At 41.2% G+C, this 23,045-nt stretch overlaps 1 protein-coding gene across 1 annotated transcript; it reads right to left on the bottom strand.

Annotated features, from left to right (window-relative positions):
• Window positions 1-14,206: 14,206 nt before the first annotated feature.
• Window positions 14,207-20,945, bottom strand: slc25a37 (solute carrier family 25 member 37; the record flags this gene model as incomplete). Its single annotated transcript, XM_080532136.1, has 4 exons — window positions 20,738-20,945; window positions 16,391-16,619; window positions 14,958-15,014; window positions 14,207-14,736 (listed from the first exon to the last, which is right to left on the bottom strand). The coding sequence occupies exons 1-4, from the start codon at window positions 20,933-20,935 to the stop codon at window positions 14,207-14,209; spliced, it is 1,014 nt and encodes a 337-aa protein (XP_080388262.1). The 5' UTR covers window positions 20,936-20,945.
• Between the last annotated feature and the right edge of the window lie 2,100 nt (window positions 20,946-23,045).

Genomic DNA, 23,045 nt, shown 5'->3' with positions numbered 1-23,045 from the left:
TCTGAACCTTTTTTTCCAGACTTTTATTCAGAAAAAAATTCAGACTTTATTCAGAAATTTTATTTTTAGACTTTTATTCAGAAAAAATAAATCTGACTTTTATTCAGAAAATTCTTTTTCAGACTTTTATTCTGGAAAAAAAGCAGACTTTTTTCAGACTTTACCTAAACATGTGAACAAACATTCTCAGTGATGAAGTTCAACAAATCCAGATACAGATCCTCTCTCACTGATGATCACCTGTCAGCTGTCCTTCGCATCTCCACCTCAGACATTCAACCAGACTTCAGTGCACTTGTTCAAGCCCAAGGCAGACTGGACTTTTCTCACTGAACACAAAAAAGAACTGAAAAATATCAAAAGCACTTGTTGCTTTTTCTACTCAGATGCTTAGCTCTGTGTGTTGTAACTTTATAGTTAGTTAGACAGTTAATATAGATTGATTAATATGTTACATGATTGATTCACAGTTAAAATAGATTGATTAATGTGTTACATGATTGATTCACAGATAAAATAGATTGATTAATATGTTACATGATTGATTCACAGTTAAAAGAGATTGATTAATATGTTACATGATTGATTCACAGTTAAGAGATTGATAAATATAATACATGATTGATTGACAGAAGTACATTTCTGTTGTATTAGCTAAGAAGAAGAACTGCAGGTTCCAGAATGTCTTGTAGAAAGACATCGTATATGTTGACAGTTTGTTGTTTGAGAAATGTGAAAGTGAATATCTAGGCTAATAGCTCGTTTTATTGAAAAAGAAAGTGATCACAAGTGTATGTCAGCAGATTTGTATATAAAGAACCTTTCGCTTGATATCACCAGTCCTAGCCATCATTTCAGAAGGTAGAAATACTACACTGTGACTCGTAATGTTGTATGTATGTAATAGGCACAAACTGATGTTGCAAAAGGTCAAAACTATAGCGGCATTTACTCCCCTGTGTTTAAATTAGTCCTCTTGCTCTTCTATACTTGACCTACTCCACATTTTCATAACCTTATCGTAACATGTATGCTTACCAGTAGCAGCTAGTCAAAACCATATCATTACTACTTTTTATAAAGCGATAATAAAAGTAATATTGAGCAGAATTAAGTCCAGCCTACTGGTCCGGCCCTCCACAATAGTCCCGGTTTCTCATGTGGCCCATTGTGAAAATTAATTGCCCACCCCTGCTCCAAACAGTGTGCTGGCATGGACTGGCTCTGTACATTTTGAGGGAGGACATGTTTACAGTAGCACAACTCCCGTGTGAGCAGAGGTCTGATCCAGTTAAGATAGTGAAATTCTTTATCTGGAGGTTTCGTTCTCCCATGCTAATAACCTGTCTGAGACAGATAACTCACTGACCTTGGGGATTCATCACATGAAGACTAACCAATGTTACAGGCAGTATTTAACAGGTAACTCCCATAGCTGAGTCACAATGATAATGTAATAAACCAGAACCACACAGAAAGGGGGAACCGATTACTGGGTTCAATTAGCGGGTAACATTGCCACCACCTTTTTTTAACTGCATGATCCGGCGACAGAGGTCAGAACACACCACCACACAACACAGTGCTCTGCCCAGGGAACATGGCTCACACAGCCCACCCAGGGCTTTCACACCGCCAAGGAACCGTGCCGGTTAGGGAATGCGCACCTAGTCTGGAACCGGCCGGTGCGTTCAGACCGAAAATAAATTGGTTCGGAGCCTGAAAAGTTGGTTCGCAGCTAGAACCAGAAAATAGTGGTTCTCAGTGTGAAACAAAAACTAAAACTGTGACGTAGTCACTGGGTGTGTCATATTCGTCTGTGAAGGCCAGCAAAAAGGAAGGAGACAAAATGTAATGTAATCTAAATCGAATCATTAGTGATATAAAAAATGATCAAACGTTTCATCATTCTTCCTCACTTGCTCAGCAAACACACACACGCACGAACGTGAACTTCGTAAGCCATTACTATTCCAGTAACGGAGAAGTTGGCTAGTAAGAGAACGTGTTTAGAAAGTGTCTTTTGTTTTTCTTCATAGAAAATAGTGTTTATTTCAGATACTGTAATGGAAGATATTATCCTAATTTCCAGTGATGTAGCTGCCATCTTGTTGTGACATTGTTGTTTATCCCGCCCCTTCGTCACCCAACGTTGATGACGGTGATGGTTCCGGTTACACTTGTATGAAAGCGGGCTGGTTCGCCAGACAGCACCAAGGTTCGGAGGTTCCAGAACGGGAACGGGCACTGTTCCCTGGCGGTGTGAAAGCCCTACGAAATAATCACATAAGACCCCCCTTTTCTGATGGTAAGGCTGTACACTGAGGTGGTTTCACCCCTCTCCTACCCCACGCTGAAGTTTTAAAATAAACCCTCAAATCCCCAACCCCATACACCAAGACAACACAAACGGAAAACCCACACAACATATAACATGTAAGATCTTTCATTAAAAAGGCACTTAACTGGCCCTGGTGACAAGGCCCTCCCCCTCGGTCGGAGCTTTGTAGCACCGTGTCGACTCGACTCGCAGTGAAGGAGCCTCCGGGGGACCCGTCACCATGGTGCGTAAACTTGGAACGCTCCCCAGCTGGTAGGAACGCCCCCGGCTGAAACCAGAGAGCGGCCGGACTGCACAGCTAGTAACCCCGTCCCTAGCGTTATTCTTGCCCTAGCAGCCTATGAACATCTCCCCCTCGTTCGCTATCTTCGCCGCCGGCAGCCCTAAACAACTGCACCCACCCCCCAGTGCAGAATTGCGGTAAACTCCACAGGACAGTACGCATCCTCAGCGATAGACAGTACCGCTTAGCCACTCCCCTCGAGACCCGCTTATAACCAACAACCAATATGTGACAGCTCCTGGTGAAATGTGCAACCAGAAGGCAAAGTCATTTTTCAATTGTTACATGTGCTAAACAGATTGTAAGCTTTCAAATGATGTGCCATACATTGAAATCGGAGAAAATGTGAAAACGACAGGCGTATTTGAATGTTGTACACCTCAAACACTGAATGGGAGAAAAGTGACTAAACATAGCCATAGCTGCAAACGCTGCTAACAGCTAGCGGCTAAAACACATCGCTACGAACGTCTAAACTGTATTTTATTAACATCACAACATGCTGAGAGAACATCGACATGCTAAAAAACACATAACTACACATAACAAGATGAACACACAGTTCTTGCTTTTGAACATGAGCTAAAACGAAAGTATTGTAACGAACCTGTATGAGGTCCGTTAGCAGCTCCACCAAGGGAGTTAACTCTCTTGGTGTTGTGGTTAGCGCGGCCGGCGGTTATGCGGGAGATCAGGGTTCGACCCCCCGCATAACCGCCGATCAGGGTTCGAACTACCAGTTCCCGTTCACTACACTGGTGTTAGAAGTGGGATGGGAGGAAGGCCATCCGGCAAACGAGAAGTGAGTGAATCCAATCCTCAAATGAGTGGTTGATTTTAGTGATCGTTAAACTGTTGTTTATTAAATCGAGTGGGTACTTTAAACGTCAAGTTGGTGTTATGAAAAAAAACGAAAACTAGATATTGTTGACACAATAAGTTAAACTTCTTCTCCCCTTCGAGTGAGCCTGTGAGCGTGTTGTTTGCAAGTTCACCAGTCAATATAGAATTGATCTCATTATGACGCATGCGTTCACCTTCAAAAATCAAACCGAATGTTTACTTTTGACGCAGCCATCGCAGCCGTCGGACGCAACGCAACGCTGACGCAACGCAGGTAGTGGAGCACCTTTCATTGATTACAATGCATTTGATCCCAATTCCGGACGCAACGCACATCTGACGCAACGCTCGATGGCCATGGTGGAGCTTGGACGTAACTCCACCCAGGTAGGTTTACCACACTAATCAGTGTAAATATATTTTCCATTTCAATGAGTGCTTACACAAATAAATAATACGATATATAAGAAAGCATGATTGTAGAGAATTGTATATTTTGAATTCAAATGAGGCCTAAAATGACATTAAGTTAATTATTAATGTTGCACATCTTATTATCATAGACTCTTCCTTTTTCGACTATTCTATAGAGCTGTTTGCCGTTCCTTGTGTAGTTTTGCCTGTTCCATTCCTGCAGAATTCACCTGTCTGTCAACGTGGCACACGCAAGGGCAGGTCTGGGTTCCACACCTGTGCTATGTTGACTCTCTCTGCACTGCTTGGATGCACTCAAAAGAGTAAATTCATCCGAACATCCCTCAAAGGGCTCTCTCCTCTGTGTAACACTGTCTGTATAGGATAGACAGTGACTGATGATCATAGCTACTAAGTGCTGAAACTGTTGTGGTTTGTTAAGAGCTAAGCTCATTTGGAGGGTTGAGTATCTCAGACTGTTGAACCGACTGTAAATTACCAACAGTACTGCCAAAGGTAAGCAATCGATTGCCTGGCAGGTTATGACATCTATGTTGAATCTATCAAGGCTGATTAGCAGATATCACTTGATATCATCACTTGATATCTCATCACCAAGGCAATTGGCTATTATGGAGAAGACTGTCACTGCGTCTGTCAAGTGGCATCCATTATATGACATCATCGGAATGCCAGTTTGAAGTGAAATTCGCAAAACTGCTCTAGGTGACAGAATATGTTTAAAAGTGATGACTAAATTCCATTCAGCTGATCAAATAACAAAAGTGGATATCAAACAGTAGACAGCCTTACGTTATGTGAACAAGGCCGTTGATGTACACAGGTAATTAGATGTGAAGGGAGATGATAGCATCTGTTTTGACGGGATAAGAAATCGGACAGTATCTCTCAGTGTGTCTCAGGCAACATGGTGTAAAAGAACATGCCCATCAGATAAAGGAGCTTGTTGATGGGCATAGCTGAAGGTTAGAACTATTATTACCCCACTTGCCATTGTGACGCCTGCACTTCCAGGAGCTGAGAGGGACACGGTACATTGATTCACAAACACAGTAGAGTTAAACAACCTCCGCCTAGTCTGTCTCTTCCTCCACTCACATCATCTTTCTCTTGATTCAGACAGAGGGAGTGTCTTTGTGTCTCCCCACCACCTGGACAAACTGGCTTTTCCAAAGTCTGTTGGAGGGGGGATGTCTCAGTACACTAACCTATGTAGTGACTGAACCCCTATCTTGATCTACAGTAGGAAAACACTCATGGAGCCATTAAGCATGTAAACATTAAGTTTACATTTGACATTTTAACCATTTAGTAGATGCTTTTATCCAAAGTGACTTACAATGAGAGATTACAGGGACAGTCTCCCTGGAGTAATTTAGGGCTAAGTGCCTTACTCAAGGGCACACTAGTGGTGGTGTTCCCAGGTGGGATTTTAAGTGCATTTCCTATCACACTGGAACATGATGAACTGGGAGAAGCACATGGTCATGTCAGTTATATCAATGAGGCAAAGTTGTGTAACCAAATATTTTGTGCACAAATATACCACACTCAGAACACAAACGTACAGTGACAAAATGCCCCAATCCTATTGTAAAAAGATACATAATTGTGGTAAACCTGGAGATGTTGACCAAATAAAATAAGTACACTAGCTGTTACAGACAAATAGATCAATCATTTTACAATAGGCCTAATGCTTGGTAAGTGAAGTAGTGTACCCTAGCTGAGTGACATGACAAGCAAACTAGCATGTAAAGAAATCTGTATTTGATCTGGTATCTTAATAACTGTAAAGCAGTGGAGGCTGGTGACTTCCAGAATTGAGGAGGCCAATTTTTTTCCGCTTGCTCGCTTCACTCGCGATGGAATGTTCCCTGTTCTTATAGAAGAATATTAAATTGACTTGTAATAAAACGAAATCGACTACATTAAAAATAAAACTGTTCAATAAATCCTAAATGTTGTCTACCTATTCGATGTATAAATCGCGCCAGAATCTCACCGACTTCCGAGGTCATTTTAAGCAAAAGTATTTGGCCAAATGGGCTATTATTTTCAGGGACAATAGCCATGGGTGTTCTAGACGTGTCCTGCATAGTAGCCACTATGGCGAGTGTTTCTTTGACTGAAGTGACTGGCGAATTCTCAAAATGGCTTCATGTGATTGGACGAACAAAATGTCAATCTTTCAGCCCTGGACTCAATGCATGGTGAGGCCAGGCCTCCTCTGCCCACCCATTTTCAGTGATTTGGCCAATCACATTGCCATGAAAAAAATTGCATTACATTGACTTCTATGAGAAACCACTTTCCTGGGGGAGGCCTGGCCTCCCTCAATACAAACGGATAGGGATTCTGGCCTGTAGGTGCTTTACAATTGCAATATTGGGTTTTAGCCATGGAAAACTTCAGATTTATGAACAAAACGGAAATAATATAAATATATATATATATGTTTTTTGTTAAATAAATAAAATAAATATAATTATTGCTTTTTTAAATCTCTCTCTCTTCTCTCAAATTATTGGGGAGGCCAGGCCTCCTCCACCTCTATGGAGGAGCCTCCACTGCTGTAAAGTGATAACTGGGTCAAGTAAGGTTTCAGTGCAGTATGCTCAATCAGTTGTCAAACAGCTGACAATAGAAAATAAATGAATACAAGATTTTGCTCTGGGAGACCAAGTTTATGTTATGCAAAGAATAACTCTGCCTCTATATTGCCTCTACAGTGCTTAACTTTGTCTTTCTTATCTTCTCATGCATCTGATTGGCCCTTAAGATCCAGCAAACAGTGTGGTCGTGAAGCCATCATGCTGCTCTTCATGGTATCCAGTCATGCTTTGGACAACAAACAGATTTCCTTCTTTAAAGACAGGGGGGAACCCAACTTCCCAACAAAGACAGGCATTGTCAGTGGTCCAATATGCCGTGACTGGCTAACAAATTTGCTGGAGCTGATAAGGCGATTTAAAACAGCCCAGATCCTTGCACAAGGATAGAGTCATAAACTTCCCTGAGCAGTTGATGAAACTGGATCCCTGATGTTACGGTACCAGCACAGCTCCTTTCTTCTCCCATCAACAGTAGATATACCCTTGCATCCGACTCGTCAGATGACATTGATTGTACAGTAGGTGCAGCCACGCAGCCGTACACTAAGTCGTAAGCAAAGTGTTTGTATTTGTGTGTGTCCATGTGTTAGCATAAGCGATTGTGTGTGTGTGTGTGTGTCCTGTCTCTTGAAAACCTTCAATGGCCTTATCTCCAAGTCAGAGATACAAAGTGGTGGGCCAGTTTACTGCAGATACAGTGATTAGAGAGCAGTATTACCAGGACAGCGACATGGGCAGCGGGGCTTTTCATTGTAGACTTCAGATAAACAGACAGCTCATTGGGCAAAGAAAAACAAAACACAAAAGGGAAAACAGGCCCACAAGGTGTGTACGTGTCTAAGAACATGTAAGAATTTCAGGACATGAGACACGTAGCATCTTAGATGCTATTATATTGATAGCTCCAGAGACTTAAGTATGTTTAAAATGTGTACAAATTGTGACCTTTTCTTTGGCTGCCTCATCTCAGCTCTAACTGTAGTGGCAAAATACCATTGACCCCATGCGTCACCTTAGCTAATCACTTCTAAGGATGTCATAAAATCATCACACTTCATTAAGTATAATCTCATTATACTATAATCTCACCCTTTGAAATCTAAACACAATTCATAGTTGAATAAAAACATTCCAATACACTACAAGACACTTCTCTGTGTGTGGTTGATCATGAATCTATTAAAATATAATATTGAACAAATATGTTTAGATATATATTTTCTCATTCTACACCTCAGCTGACCAAACACAGTATACTTGTTAATTGTGGGCAGTGAATATTTTATAACAATTCTAGGTAATAATTCATTATCTTCCCCAACAACACACAAGTTCAGTATTACTACTTGAGAGTTTCTAGCCATGTTTGAGGTAAACCTAGTATTATGGTGCCCTCTATAGGCTGTCTTTATGCTAAGCGCAAATTCACTCCATATTCAGAGCAGAGCAGTGAGATTCACATTCACTTCACATGGAGCTGGCCTCAACAGTGTTATATACAAAACACAATCAAAAGGTAAATGCAAAAAATCCAGCCAACTAAATATATATATAAATTATATATAAATACAAAAAATACAAAAACTGGTTATTAGCAATAGATTAACAATATAAGCCTAGGTGGTAGTGGACCATAGAAAATACAATAGTATACATTATCTGACAGATAGCAGCAGTCTAGACTCAATGTGAAAAGTCAATAGAAACATGTTGGTAAGTGTTTGTGAGAGTCATTGGTAATCAGGATATCTGATTGTTAATCAGTCTTAAGGCCATGGGGTAAGAGCTGCCACAGAACGTTTTGGTCCCAGGCTGGGTGCTCTGGTATCGGCTGCCAGATGGGAGCAGGGTGAACAGTCCGGGTCTGGGGTGTGGAGTCCTTGATCTGGCCTTCCTCAGACACCGATTGGTGTATATGTCTATAAGGGCACATCCCTTTTTGTCCCTTTATCTCACTTTGGCTTACCAGGCTTGTCTGTTGAGAAAAGCTTTAGATACCTAGACCAAGAGGTTCAATTCTATAAATGATAATGTACTGGTGTATGATATATTGGTGTGTTAGAGCCATTTTTCATGGGAGTGTTCTGTCATATTGTCACTTTTCCTAAGATAGCCTAATGTAAAAGAATAGACTCGTCCACTAGTCACAACATTGATCACTTGCATTTTATTTCAGCTCCAGTGTTACATACTGTAGCAGCAATACCACAGTCATTCAAGATTTGCATGGTCCTCTTTACCAAATGTAAAACATTCTTTACTGTAGATGGCACTCTATACTCATTATTCATCCCAGTTTCCATATCATTTTTGTTGTGCGCAAAAGAAAGCAGCAAAAATGTTACATGATGAACATCCCCGGACAAGATGACACTCCAAAGCCATGGGTCGCACTCATAACACTAAGATTAATTAAATGAAATGATCTCAGGGTCGAGTCTGATAAATAAGCAAGGTTTAAGAGATTCCCCACTGGACAGAGCTCTAGATACCAAGTAACTTGGGCTATATGAATAAGGCTTTGATGAAAAAGTAAATGACCAGGAGTGAGGTAAAATAAGGTAACCTACTTCTGACTCACTGATATACACTCATCGAACACTTTAGAAGCACCTGTACACCCTCCCATTCATTCAGGTAGTGTAATGGTGTGGGGATTGTTTTCTTGGCACACTTTGGGCCTGTTAATACTAGGGCTGCACGATTAATCGATTTTAAATCGAAATCGCGATTTGAAATTATGCGATTAGCTAATCGCAAAGCCTGCGATTTGCCTGCGATTTTTTTTTTTTTTTTTTTGCTATTTAGCTGACGCTTTTAATCCAAAGCGATTTACAATTACGAATTACAGGGACATTCCCCCTGGAGTAACTGAGGGCTAAGTGCCTTACTCAAGGGCACACTAGTAGTGGTGTGGTTTCAGGCGGGATTTGAACTCACACAACCTTCCGATCACAAGTCCAACTCACTAGACCACCACTACCCGTATGGGATACGTCATACAGCGCGTCGGATTCAACGTCAATGAACGTCAACGTCAATGAACGTCAACAATGAACGTCAACAATGAACGTGAACGTCAATGAACGTCAACGTCAATGAACGCACACCAACAACATCGCACGTGAAACGCCCACGTTTCGGTAGCTAGCAATAGCAACATTCATGGTGGATAATGGCTTCAGCAGAAGTAGTTTGATGGTATCATGTGGTAATGCTCTCTGAAAATAGATAGATTCATCCAATCACCTGCCAAGTATTTTTTGAAAGTACCTGCCCTTTTCCAAACAGCTTCCAATTAAGCTTTCCTAGATGGTTGTGTGAAACAAACCACCTGAGTCAGGTTAGTAATGCTCCATCACATGTTTTAATCTGAAGCTTGATTTTAAAGCAACCCAACTTTAAAGCAACCCAATGTAAGTTTAGTTCTTTCACTCGTAGCTCGGGCTGTGGGGGTGCTAGAGGAGGGAGCCTCTAAGTCCCCTGAAGACGTACAAACAAACTGCACGTTGATACGACCTTCCTAGCCGGAGATATGGCCACACTTTACAAAAACGTTTTTTTTTCCTTTTTTTTTTTTTTTGCTATTTAAAAAAATAATAATCGCAAATTAATCGCAATCGCGATATCTGTCCAAATAATCGCAATTCGATTTTTTCCCCAAATCGTGCAGCCCTAGTTAATACCAATCAATTATCGCTTGAATGCCACAGCCTATTTGAGTATTGTTGCTGACCATGTGCATCCCTTCATGGCCACAATAATGCACCAGGTCACAAAGCAAAAGTCATCTCAAACAGTTTTTAGTGAACATGACATAGGGCTTTCACACCAGCAAAGAACCGTGCCGGTTCGCGTTCGCATTCGGAAACCTCCGAACGTTGGCGCTGTCTGGCGAACGATACACTGGTATGAACGATACACTGGTATGAACGATACACTGGTATGAACGATACACTGGTATGAACGATACACTGGTATGAACGATACACTGGTATGAACGATACACTGGTATGAACGATACACTGGTATGAATGATACACTGGTATGAATGATACACTGGTATGAATGATACACTGGTATGAACAGATACACTGGTATGAACGATACACTGGTATGAACGATACACTGGTATGAACGATACACTGGTATGAATGATACACTGGTATGAACAGATACACTGGTATGAACGATACACTGGTATGAACGATACACTGGTATGAACGATACACTGGTATGAATGATACACTGGTATGAACGCGGGCTCGTTCGCCAGACAGCGCCAACGTTCGGAGGTTTCCGAATGCGAATGCGAACCGGCACGGTTCTTTGCCTGTGTGAAAGCCCTAACAGTGAGTTCAGTGTTCTTCCCAGTCACCAGATCTGAATCCAATAGAACAGTTTTGGGATGTGGTAGAACGGGAGATTCACAGCTTGAATGCAATCATGTCATCACGGACCAGAATCTCAAAAGAATGTTTCCACGGTCTTATGAGATCAATGCCAAGAAGAATTGAGGCTGTTTTGAGAGCAAAGCTAGTATAGTATATTCCTAATAAAGTGTTCGGTGAGTGTATTACTTAATCATATCCATATATCTAATATTTTTTATCAACATAAGCCCCTTTCTACCAAATATAGTTAAATTAATTCAGTAGTTTAAGTAAAATGTCTTTAAAAGGCTTGAAATTCAAGTGAGTGCTTTAAAAGTAAGGAATTCAGCAAACTGAATGACTAGCATTTGTGAGGCATGGATTCATTACAAATTGAATAAAAGGCAATGAAGAGAAAGGTCACGTTATACATGTGTACTGTGCGTTTACATTTATAGTATCAATATATGCTATCAAGACATCAGTCAATTGTCGTCTTGTTTTCATGTTCCCATGTTCCAAGATTGTTAAGTGTAATTTGCAGTTGTTCTTCCTTTAACTTCAAAGAAAACAATATTACTTGCATATTTGCTTTGACATTTTCATAAACTATGCTGCAACACCACTCAAACACAAGTCTGACAGAAAATGGTGAGGCGAGTTAAAACATAATTAAACAAAGAGAGTAATGTAGTTATGGAGATGTGTGTAGATGGTTATGCCATCTTCTCTCTCCTTCACAAATACTGCAACATCTTCGGTTTGACCACAGCCCATCTGCTACACAGTTGTCACACAGTTAATTCACTACCCTTCATGGAATCTGAGGCAACACAGTGACTTTCAAACATCATATGGCAAAAAGCCAACTGACAGTTAATTGACAAGCTTAAATGAAGTTCAAGGTGCAAAAGCTCGAGACGATGGTTGGAATAAGAGCCCTGCCTACAAGCATGAGTACAGGTGTGAATACTCTGTTCACAGATGGTTTCACTACTGCCGTTGAACTTTAAAATGACAGGTTTGCAAGTGAGAAGCATACAATACAATGCATATCTTTGGGATTTTAACGAAGAATAGACCTACATTTCAGACGGGTTATGACTGTTGGAAATCTCACAGAATTATCTGTACTTCACTGGTGAAAGAAAATAAAAAGTAAGCATTTAATTAAAAGCAAACAAACAAATCTTGCAGCTTTGTGGATTACAGCAATATCTGGAGGAATGTCAGACTTCTGAGTGGAAAATGCAGAGCCAAAAGGCTGGGAAGAGAGCGGAGAGAGCACAGGAAGTATGTGACTAAAAGTGGGACAGGGGGGAAAAACCAGCTGATCTAGTCAGCCATTAGTACTGGTCCCCTGGTCACAGAGAGTGCCCAACTCCTCTTATTAACTGGCACTCATTCCCACACATCCACATTCTGCTGTTAGGAACATTGACTGGCGAGTGTTCCAGAATGAATCAGTTAGAACTTCATGTCTAATCATCAATAGATTTAAACTATGTAAATCACGTAAAGTAAAATAATTAAATCAAAAGCAAAATCTGAACAACATCACAGATGTGTCAATGCAGAGACGAGACCATCTATTCCGGCAGCCTCCAACAGGATTGGTGCAGACATTTGGTCCACTTTTGGACCTGCATAATGAAGTGCCTGGGAAACAGTCGCTCAAAAATATATACTTTTCTCTGCAACATATACCACCTTTATATCATTTATACTAAGTTACTATTATTGTGCGTGATTCTAGAGCATAGTACTGTGCTCAAACAAGGCAGATATTTGGGCCGGTACGGCCTATACACACGTGATATTGAGAGGGATCGCAACAACCTCTCAGGAAAAGGAGGCAAATCACTTTGTGGTCAAAGTGGGAAACATTGCTAACAATATCAATCGCAGGATTACGTTCAGATAACTTTGGGAGTCATGGAGGTTCGACTGAGGACTTGTCTAAAGTGAAGCCACACAGAACATTTAGGGGTTGAGCAAGGGCATCTCACAACTGTCCTTCCCACAACTCAAAACATCCCTGCCCTGTTGAGGGCCAAGCTGAAGTTCAGCTCAGACTATAGGTTGTCGACATTGAATGACACCAATCCTTCTGAACAATGAATACATTCCTATATCAGTACATTTCTTTCTGACAGGAGTGGTTTTCTACGATACATTTTCCTAGAAAGAAGAGCTATGAAGAGCCTTTCCTAGAATGAAGAGCTAACATATGATCTAGGCCTAATCAACAATGATAACAAGGCCTTAATGGATGATGAGGGTAACAATGTCCTGTCCACTCCATTCTTTCAGCGACTTTGACAAAAAGCTTTGAAGTTGAGGCAGCCTTCTACACTTAAGAGGCACTTTTGAAAGCTCAATTGTTCCGTGTTTACTGTGCAGCGAAACTCAGGAATGTGTTCAATCAAGCAGTCCTTTATAAATACACGAGGAAATAAAACAAGCAAACAGCCAAGTCTGTCTTCTGAATCCTTAAAATGCAAGCCCTGGAAAGGAAATAAAATAAATAAAAAGTTCCCATATCAGATCTATAAACATATGTATGAAGCCAAACATAATCTGTACAAATACATGCATTGTACAGAGTCACCATACATAGCTAGACAGAGTTGGGAGTGTTGTGTGCGTAATAAATGGGGAGTTTGAGGGAAAAAGAGGCGTGCTGCCATATGAAGATGCCTTTTCTCTTGTTTGCTTTTCCAGAAAGACGAGTAACATTATTGTGCGTTTCCTGTTCATGTAACAGCCTCCACTCGTCTAATGAAGTACATCGCTGTGAAAAACAAACAACGTAACGGGCTAGGGAACATTAGTGAAGGCTAAGGAGTGCCACGTACCCCTCCCACAGAAAGTCTTTGAAACTTCCTCCATTGCAGTGACTTCCCTTTTGAGAGAACACACTTGAGATTATTACACAACAGCACACAAACAAACAAGGGGAACGCAACATTGCCTCCACGATGAGGCGTTTTGCATTGATTCCACTGGGGGCCTGGAGCCTCCAATGCAGGTGTAGTCGACCCCACACACACACCGAGACACACACACACACACACACACACACACACACAGACACAGACACACAGACACAGACACAGACACAGACACAGACACAGACACAGACACAGACACACAGACACACACACACACACACAGACACACACACAGACACACACAGACAGACACACACAGACAGACACACACACACACACACAGACAGACAGACAGACACACACACACACACACACACACACACACACACACACACACACACACACACACACACACCCCTTCATCAGACTGAGCCTGTCCCAGCCTCTCGCTCCAGTTGTTGCTTGGTCAGGAAGTACTTAAAGAACTCATAGACTGACCACGCGATGGCAGTGGAGGGCATCTGGTATATGATTCTGGCCTGGATGCCCTTGAAGAAAGCCCATGGGCCGCCAAGGCGATACACTGTCCTGAAGGCGTTGGCCATGCCTGTGAGGTGGCCACTGATGTGCATGGAGTTGAGCGCTACGTTCTCCTGTGTGTTGAGCAGGGTCTTACAAACGTCCAGTGGGGTGGTTACGGCTGCAGACACGGCCCCCGCTGCGGCGCCAGACAGTATGTGGCTGCCGGGGTGGTACTGTCTATGAGGGTTGAGCTGTTCCTGCATCAGCTCATAAGTCATGAAATGAACTGCTTGGAAGGGGATGTTCATTGTCAGCTGTGTGCTGTAGCTGCGGTAGAAGGCTGCAAGCCCCTCAGTGTGCCGTATTGTCCGAACACAGTCCAATAGGCCCCGATACGGAGAGTTGTACATTTGCATCCTCTGCTTCACCACTGACCCATGAAGGACCAATAGCACCATCCAGGTAGGGAAACAGAAGAACTTTCATAAATACACAGAAGCCAATAAACACCTCAAAATCACATCAACAACAGAGTGAGACATGGTAGCAAAAACAGTGATGTTTTTAAATTATTATTATTATTATTATTATTATTATTATTATTATTATTATTATTATTCATAGGAGAAAGTCACACTTTGAAAGCCTTACCTTCAGCTGGGTTCATGATTGCATCATGCAGAACAGTGGCCACACTACCTGCCAGTCCTGGTTGGGACAAAGACCAGAATCATTATTATTATCAATCAAACTTTATTTATATAGCACAAGTCATGCATTAAATGCTACTCCAAGTGCTGAACATAAAAACAATAGTAAATAAAATACAATAAAACAAGAGATAGGAGACAAGAAATAGATAAAAAAAAGATACAATATAATAAAATCATGAATAAAACAAGATAGGAGATAAGAAATAGGAGTAGAAAGTGCAAATTGAGATAAACACTAGATAAAAGCCAGGCTAAAAAAGGTATCTTAAGCTTTCGTTTAAAGATATCCACACTCTCTGCCACCCTTAATTATCAGTTATGAACCATCCCCATTACAACATAGTAGCCTGTGATACATGAAAAAAATGGTAAATTGATTCTAACCAAGCTAAGTATTATACTGTCTGAGTAGGGATGGGAATCGAAAACCGGTAACAAATAGTTTGATCCATTGGAATCGTACGCCTCCAAGGTTAGCAATTAATTTTGATGAAAGCTGATGATGTAGCATGTTATCTATTTAAAATGTGTCAGACGAAGTGCAACATTGAGGATTCTAAATGGTAGATGACCTGTACGTCTCTGCCACTGAATAAACGCACCATTGACACTTTGCGCTCCGTGCCAGATAGTACTACCAAAGTAGTCTTTGTCTCAAGTGAGGTCAAGGAAACTGGCATATACTAATGTTATTCATATCTTGCAGTAAGTTCTATAGTAACTCACTTGAAGTTGTATGTAAATGTTCCATTGGTTTATTATATGGTAATTTGGTAATTATATTATGAAGTTACTCTTCCAATTAATGAGACAACTGAAAATATATTTTAATAAGTAAAATGCATAGTTTAATTTTATCAGTATGTATGGCATAATGATACTGCTGGCTGCACTGTAGCCTCCTTTCTAAATAGGACAGACATCAGACTTCACATGATATTGTTTTAGCCACACCTTCTAAATTCTAAAGAATAATTGTTTATTTTATGTGCTAGTTACATTTTATATTTGGTTCAAGCTTCTCCCCTTTTGAAAACGAGTATTGTAATTTATTCAAATGTTGTAGGCATACATGCTTGTTTTTCTCAAGAAGAATAGTTTTTTTTAAATTATTATTTGTTTTCCAAGTAATATCTATTTAAGAAAAAGAGCATTGTAATTCATTTTAACATGTGCAAATGTTCTTAGGCAGACAGACATTCTACTCTGTGTTCAGAGACTCAAGACAATAAAACAGCTGCGTTGACGCAGAAAACCTGTGTAGGCCTACTTTTTTCCACACCAAAAAATTATCAGGAATCGATAAGGGGATCGATAAAGAATCGAAGCCATAAGCAGAATCGATAACCTCTCAGAGAAATATGACTGTACCATTGGCTATGTGACTGTTTCCTCCATTCTGAATGACATCGCTGAGTTTGCGCTTGACCCGTTCATAGCAGGCGAAGTAGAGGGCATGGGCGGGGCCAGCTCCCATCACAGTGATGTTGAGACCTCTCAGCGGTCTGAAGAGCCCCTCAGTCTTTACGATCCTCCTCAGAGCCTCATAGACACCGCGGTACTGGGCCTTAGGGTCCGGCTGCAGGCTCTGCATCCTTGTCTGGAGAAACATGAAGGAAGGAATGTGAGGAACTTTCATCCTACATTTCATCCTCCTTCATAGTACAGAGTACACTGAATGTCCGTATCCCAACCCATACACCTTGCATAACTTCTATGTCTGAGGGTACTGTCTCTCTCCTTTGATGCTTCCCTGTCAGTGTGTGTTCTTGGCAGCACTTGTGCCGTGATGCGTGTCTCTCCCAGACCTGGGGTCGGGGGCTGTGGCAGCTCTTGTTATACTCTACCATGCCAAGTTATAACACAAAGCATGTTTTTATTTGGCCCAAAATGTAGGGCAGCTGAAGAGACGGGACATGTCTATCTTCCTCAGCATATTGCCCTGTGTTTCCTTCCTTTTCCTCAACAATAAAATATAGGCCCTACATTTCATTTCCTTAAGACACAATTGGAAGTTGAGGGATAGCCTACATACAAATCCAACAGAGGAGCTAAAGTTTGTCTAACAACTGAACAAAAGCCTTTTACAAATCAACCTTTTGTTTAAGCTCTTTCTCAAATGAGATCATGAATGTTGTATGATTGATTTATGCTACCTCAAAACAAGTAATTATCCCATCTTCTTGAACTCCTCATGCAGCCTCCTTATCCAAGTAATTCCACCTACTTAACAGCTTTGCTCTAGAGATAACCCACCACAACTTAACATGGGATTATGTCAGCACAATAGCAGTGAGCTTTCTAAAACGGCCCATAGAAAAAATTACTTGAGCTCGGAGGGCAAAAAACCTTCACCTGAGCACTGGCTCGAGGTGTAGATCCACCGTGATGGGTAACAGTGCCTCCTCAGCCCCCTGCGGGGGGTGGAGCAAGGATCTGTAACAGTAATACTGATACTGTTGGACCACAGCCCAAGTAATAGACAGCCTGGCATCCCATGTCAGAGAGCCAAGTGAGTACAAGTGAGTACAAGCTCCCTCAGTGCCACGTACTGTATATGAAGCATGTTTTAAAACATGCAATGTAAACAAGCACACAGTGGTGAAAAAGAATAGGCCTAGAGAATGAGATGAATCATTTTTTACTGTTATTCAACTACTTCTCATAGGCCTAGCCCTAATGTTCATTCAGTACTGGGCTCAGCCAAGCATAGACTTTTCCTGCTTCTGTCTGAAATCATGAGCCTAGGCTACTCGACAAGACAGAGCTAGCTTTATTCTGGCTGGTGTGTCTCTCAGAGACGTTACAATGCCTCATGCAATTAAAATGGCCACTCTTTCTGGCTTTGCGGTGCCAACGAAACAGGAAACTATTGATTGGAATGAGCACAAACTTGATGAACTGACTCAATTGTGTAGCTTACACTATTTTCTCCCTTCAAGACGAATACAAATAGTCACTAACCTGGATACTGAATCTCAGTACGCTAACTTTTCAAACATTTAGCAGAAATAATTTTGCTGCATCACACAATGAGTCATTTGTTTGCGTTGTTCTACTGCCACTGATCTTAGTTAACCACCAGGCATTCCTGACGGGCTTAAGACATGGGCCTAATTCAGAGAAGGAAGTAGGGCTAAATAAAATAGATATTTAGGAAAGCATGCATGGTGCACCTAGCATAACAAACCTGTCTGGAAAGTGTACGCTTCCAGGGCAGTTCATACAGATCTAATTCTTGTTGTCATAACAATGTCATTCCTAGAGTTCCCCGATTTCATTAATCTGCAACTAATGCTAACATTCCTGTTCCAAAATGTATTTTCAACAGATAAATGCGATTCCACTGCCTGTCAAGAATAAGACATTACACAGTACAACAAGAGCATGCATACAGGTGATGATCAAAGGGGCCCAAGTCAAGAAAGATTTAAAATCTTTCAACATTAATGGCACTTTTCCTACAGGCGAGGAGGAAGGGAACCCATTTGGCACTGGAGTGGAAAAATCGCACCAGCTCATCCTGCCTATTTGGGCAGGAGACAAAAGCAGGACTGGAGAGGGAGCAAAATGCAACTGGGCTCTACCAACAACAGTATAAGAAGAGTGGTTTGTTGAATCTTTCTACACCCAGTATGACAATGAATAGAGGATGTGTGATGTTTGGGCAGGGAGTCCCTGTTTCTGAAAGTGACAAGGCATAGAGTTTATGCAGGGGTTAATCACCCAATCGTGAAGACCTGAGCATATATTCCTGGATGCCAGAGAGTTGGTTCTGTGTTTGTGTGAGCTTACATGGGAAGTCATGAATATGTAGCGTGTGTGTGCATGAATGTGAGAGCATTTGACATACATCAAAGGTTACAAGACAGTTCACTAATCAGCTTAATTTGTGCACACCCTTTTTCTGCATGTGGCTGATTCCACATAAACACCTACACAAATGTTGTGGGCCATGAAGATAGCACCCCTATTAGCAGACAGAAAGGTTACTCCCTCCCTGCACCACTCCAAATATAAGGTTAGGTCCTGCGGCCACACACATGCATCCAATATAAGCCTAATCTCACAGGGTGTGAATCATTGTTTTTTTATATCAATTATTATTTTTATTTTTAAATACTGCTTCTGACTGACATCACTGTTACAGCAGGATAGACAACAACCGTACAGTTTCCTAGCTTCCATTATTCAATCAATAATTTTCTGCTGTGTGTAAAAAATCACCCAGGCTGGTCTTTCTTCATCCTTGCTTCTGTTATTGCTTAATAGCCTCAGAGAAATTGAAGAAACATGACTGCCTTTGACTCGAATAGCCTAAACTTGAATCCAAACTGCCAACCAGACAATGCCACTGAGTTTAATCAACCTGTAAAAACAAAACAAAAACATTTGGGCTATCTGGGGTCCAGATGTACAGGAGACAGACAGTTCGGTTCTAAACCCTTCAGTGGTAACATAGACAGCATGAAAGGTACAACAAGCAAATCCTGGCAGCTACAGAGCAGGAAGTAGCCACAATGGCTTGTGTAAGCCTGTTGAATAGACACAGAGGCTATCTGGCACCATGTCAGGTCATCTCATTCTGGTGGTTTGACTGATATAAAAAGTTAGACCATCTCTCTCACACACACACACACACACACACACACACACACACACACACAGCACACACACACACACACACACACACACACACACACACACACACACACACTTACACACAGTCACACACAGTCACACACACAGACACACACACACACACACACACACACACACACACACACACACACACACACACACACACACACACAATTACTAGTCTAAATCCTTTGAGTTTTCCCCCAAAAGTTGTGTCATGCCAAAAGTGTTACGCTGAAGCAGTTATTCAGCCAGATGGTCAGACGGAAGGTTGTCTGAACTACATTGAATAAGCTGGAAAACAGTAACTATGTAGTGAGAGAGGGCATGGCAATGGAGCAAAGTTCACAACCAGACAGATACAGAGCATCTGGCATTAAGGTTCTTCGTTACTTATGTACTGTATATAATAATTGGATTTTAACTAGCTAGTGTCTAAACAATTTGATGTCATAATCTGTATTTAACATGGAGCCATGAGAAAGAATATTGACCATTAATAACTACAGCTGACCCATTCCTGTCCTGGAACACCTCTGACAGCTCCTCTTAACCATGTGTGACCTTCACCCGTGTGACAGTTACATTAGCAGAGGGTGTGTGATCAATTGAGAATTGGACAGAGCAGATGGATCGTTTCTGGTGATTCACAATATAGCACAATACAGAAGCTTGTTTCAAACGTTAATGGCAAATCATGGATCATCTATTCCTAAGAAAGTCAGTAAGCTACGTGGGCTAATTCGCTAACTGAGCTAGACGAGCGTGCTTAAGTGTAGCTGCCGGTACGCTTGAAATGGAATAAGTGTTGGCCGTTTTCCTGTTTTGCAAATGCAAACGAAGTGACCATTTAGTCATATTTAGCTGAAGGCAAAATCAAGTCTTACACAGCTAGCCATTACTGACTGACCAGGATAGCTAATATAGCTAGGTAGCTCAATTAGCTTTCCCTTAAGTAGGGGTTTTCATATTTCGTCCCCTGCTTCATTTCACGAATGAAAGAGGTTAGAACACAGTTGCTCATCGTGGGACAGCGAGCTCAGATCAGAGGGCTGTTCAGCAGCGAGCCTACCGCACCTTGACAGAGTCCACAGGGTACATCACCGTGTGCTCCAGGATCCCCGCCACGGCGCCTGCTGTCATGTGGGTCGTCAACGAGGCGTGAGGTGGCAAACTCTCGTAGTCCGTGTCGCCGTCCTCCGACGACTCGCCATCTTTACTTTTGGTCTCCGACATCTCCAAGGTTGCCACCACAGGGTCGGCGCGCAACTCCATGCGAGGGAGACTAGTTAGAAAGAGATCTTCTTTACACACAAGTACTGAGTCTGAGGCAGCATGGACAACCACAACATCGTCACTGAGTTCCAGCGCCCAGGTGACGTCAGAAGAATGAACGGCTGTCTGTGCAATGAAAACCAAGAATACCCAAAATAGGGGCGGGACCAATAGGCGGAGTTAACCAATGAAAAGTAGCCCCGGTAGGGCATACCCTGCACTGTTTACCTATGTTATCCTGGCAGTCGCACTGAATGAATGAATGAATGAATGAATGAATGAATGAATGAATGAATGGTCTTTATTGTCATTGATATAGTACAGGTACCAAACAACGACATTTGGGAGGGGGGGCTCCCCTGGTGCTAGGAAAGAAAACTAAAAACAAGAAGGGAAAATAGCTGGTTTACATAAATAAAGGCTATGTACACTATCCACTATACTATACTATACAAATAAACACTGTGCTGTACTCTATGCTATACCTATTCTAACATTTCCTATCTCTGAACCTTATGTACCCTAGGGTTGTCATATTGCAATGAAGACAATGTAGACAGCATGAAAACTTTATTTATTGATTTATTCATTCTCTCTCTCCATTAAACATGCAATCTGTAGGATTTCCTACTGTGGTCATCTCAAGTTAAGATGTCAGAAATCAGAATATTACTTAAATTGCTAATGAGCAGAGTACAACAGTTTATCATAACCCAACATACTCATTGGACAACGTATTTTGTTCAGATGGAATGACATTCTTGCCATTCTTGCATCCATAGCTTGGTTTGGGGCCGAGTTTGCCTGCATATTGCGGCTTTAAGATGTTTGAATACCGCTAATCGACAAGAATTGCCTAGGTTTGACTGAGCAGGGCCATGGCCTAATTACACAACACTGTGTTGAGCGCTAGGCGTTATTGGGGTGGGTCTGTAGATAAGTAGGGTTGTGGTCCCCTTATCACACAACATATGGTAGATCACAATCAGAAACAGACAATGATTAACCTCACCCTTCTCAGAAGAAATGTCTTCACTCTATTGTGGCTTCTTTACTTACTTTAAATTGTTATTCAAAGACTTTCAATTCAATATAAAACGTAGTAAGGCAATTAAAACCCTCCACCTGCTCACTTGTCCCTATCCCCACCACCTTGCTAAGGCTGTGTTTAACTGTCTAGAGCAGAGGTGGGCAATTCATTTTCACAGTGGGCCACATGAGAAACCAGGACCTATTGTGGAGGGCCGGACCAGTAGGCTGAACTTAATTCTGCTCAATATTACTTTTATCGCTTTATAAAAAGCAGTAAATTATATGGTTTTGACTAGCTGCTACTGGTAAGAATACATGTTACGATAAGGCTATGAAAATGTGGAGTAGGTCAAATATAGAAGAGCAAGAGGACTCATTTAAACACAGGGAAGTAAATGCAGCTATAGTTTTGACCTTTTGCAACACCAGTTTGTGCCTATTATTTATTAACATTACATACATACAACATTACGAGTCACAGTGTAGTATTTCTACCTTCTGAAATGATGGCTAGGACTGGTGATATCAAGCGAAAGGTTCTTTATATACAAATCTGCTGACATACACTTGTGATCACTTTCTTTTTCAATAAAACGAGCTATTAGATATTCACTTTCAATTCAATGTACAATTCACATTTCTCAAAAACAACAAACTGTCAACTTATATGATGTCTTTCTACAAGACATTCTGGAACCTGCAGTTCTTCTTCTTCTTAGCTAATACAACAGAAATGTACTTCTGTCAATCAATCATGTAACATATTAATCAATCTATTTTAACTGTGAATCAATCATGTAACACATTAATCAATCTATTTTAACTGTGAATCAATCATGTAACACATTAATCAATCTATTTTAACTGTGAATCAATCATGTAACATATTAATCAATCTACAGTACAGGCCAAAAGTTTGGACACCTTCTCATTCAATGTGTTTCCTTTATTTTCATGACTATTTACATTGTAGATTCTCACTGAAGGCATCAAAACTATGAATGAACACATGTGGAATGATGTACTTAACAAAAAAGTGTGAAATAACTCTAAATATGTCTTAGATTTTAGATTCTAA

The sequence above is a fragment of the Nansenia antarctica genome, assembly GCF_963989245.1.
Source record: "Nansenia antarctica genome assembly, chromosome: 5".
NCBI lineage: Eukaryota > Metazoa > Chordata > Actinopteri > Argentiniformes > Microstomatidae > Nansenia > Nansenia antarctica.
Note: the sequence above shows the minus strand (reverse complement) of the source record. Positions and strands in the feature narration are given on the sequence as shown.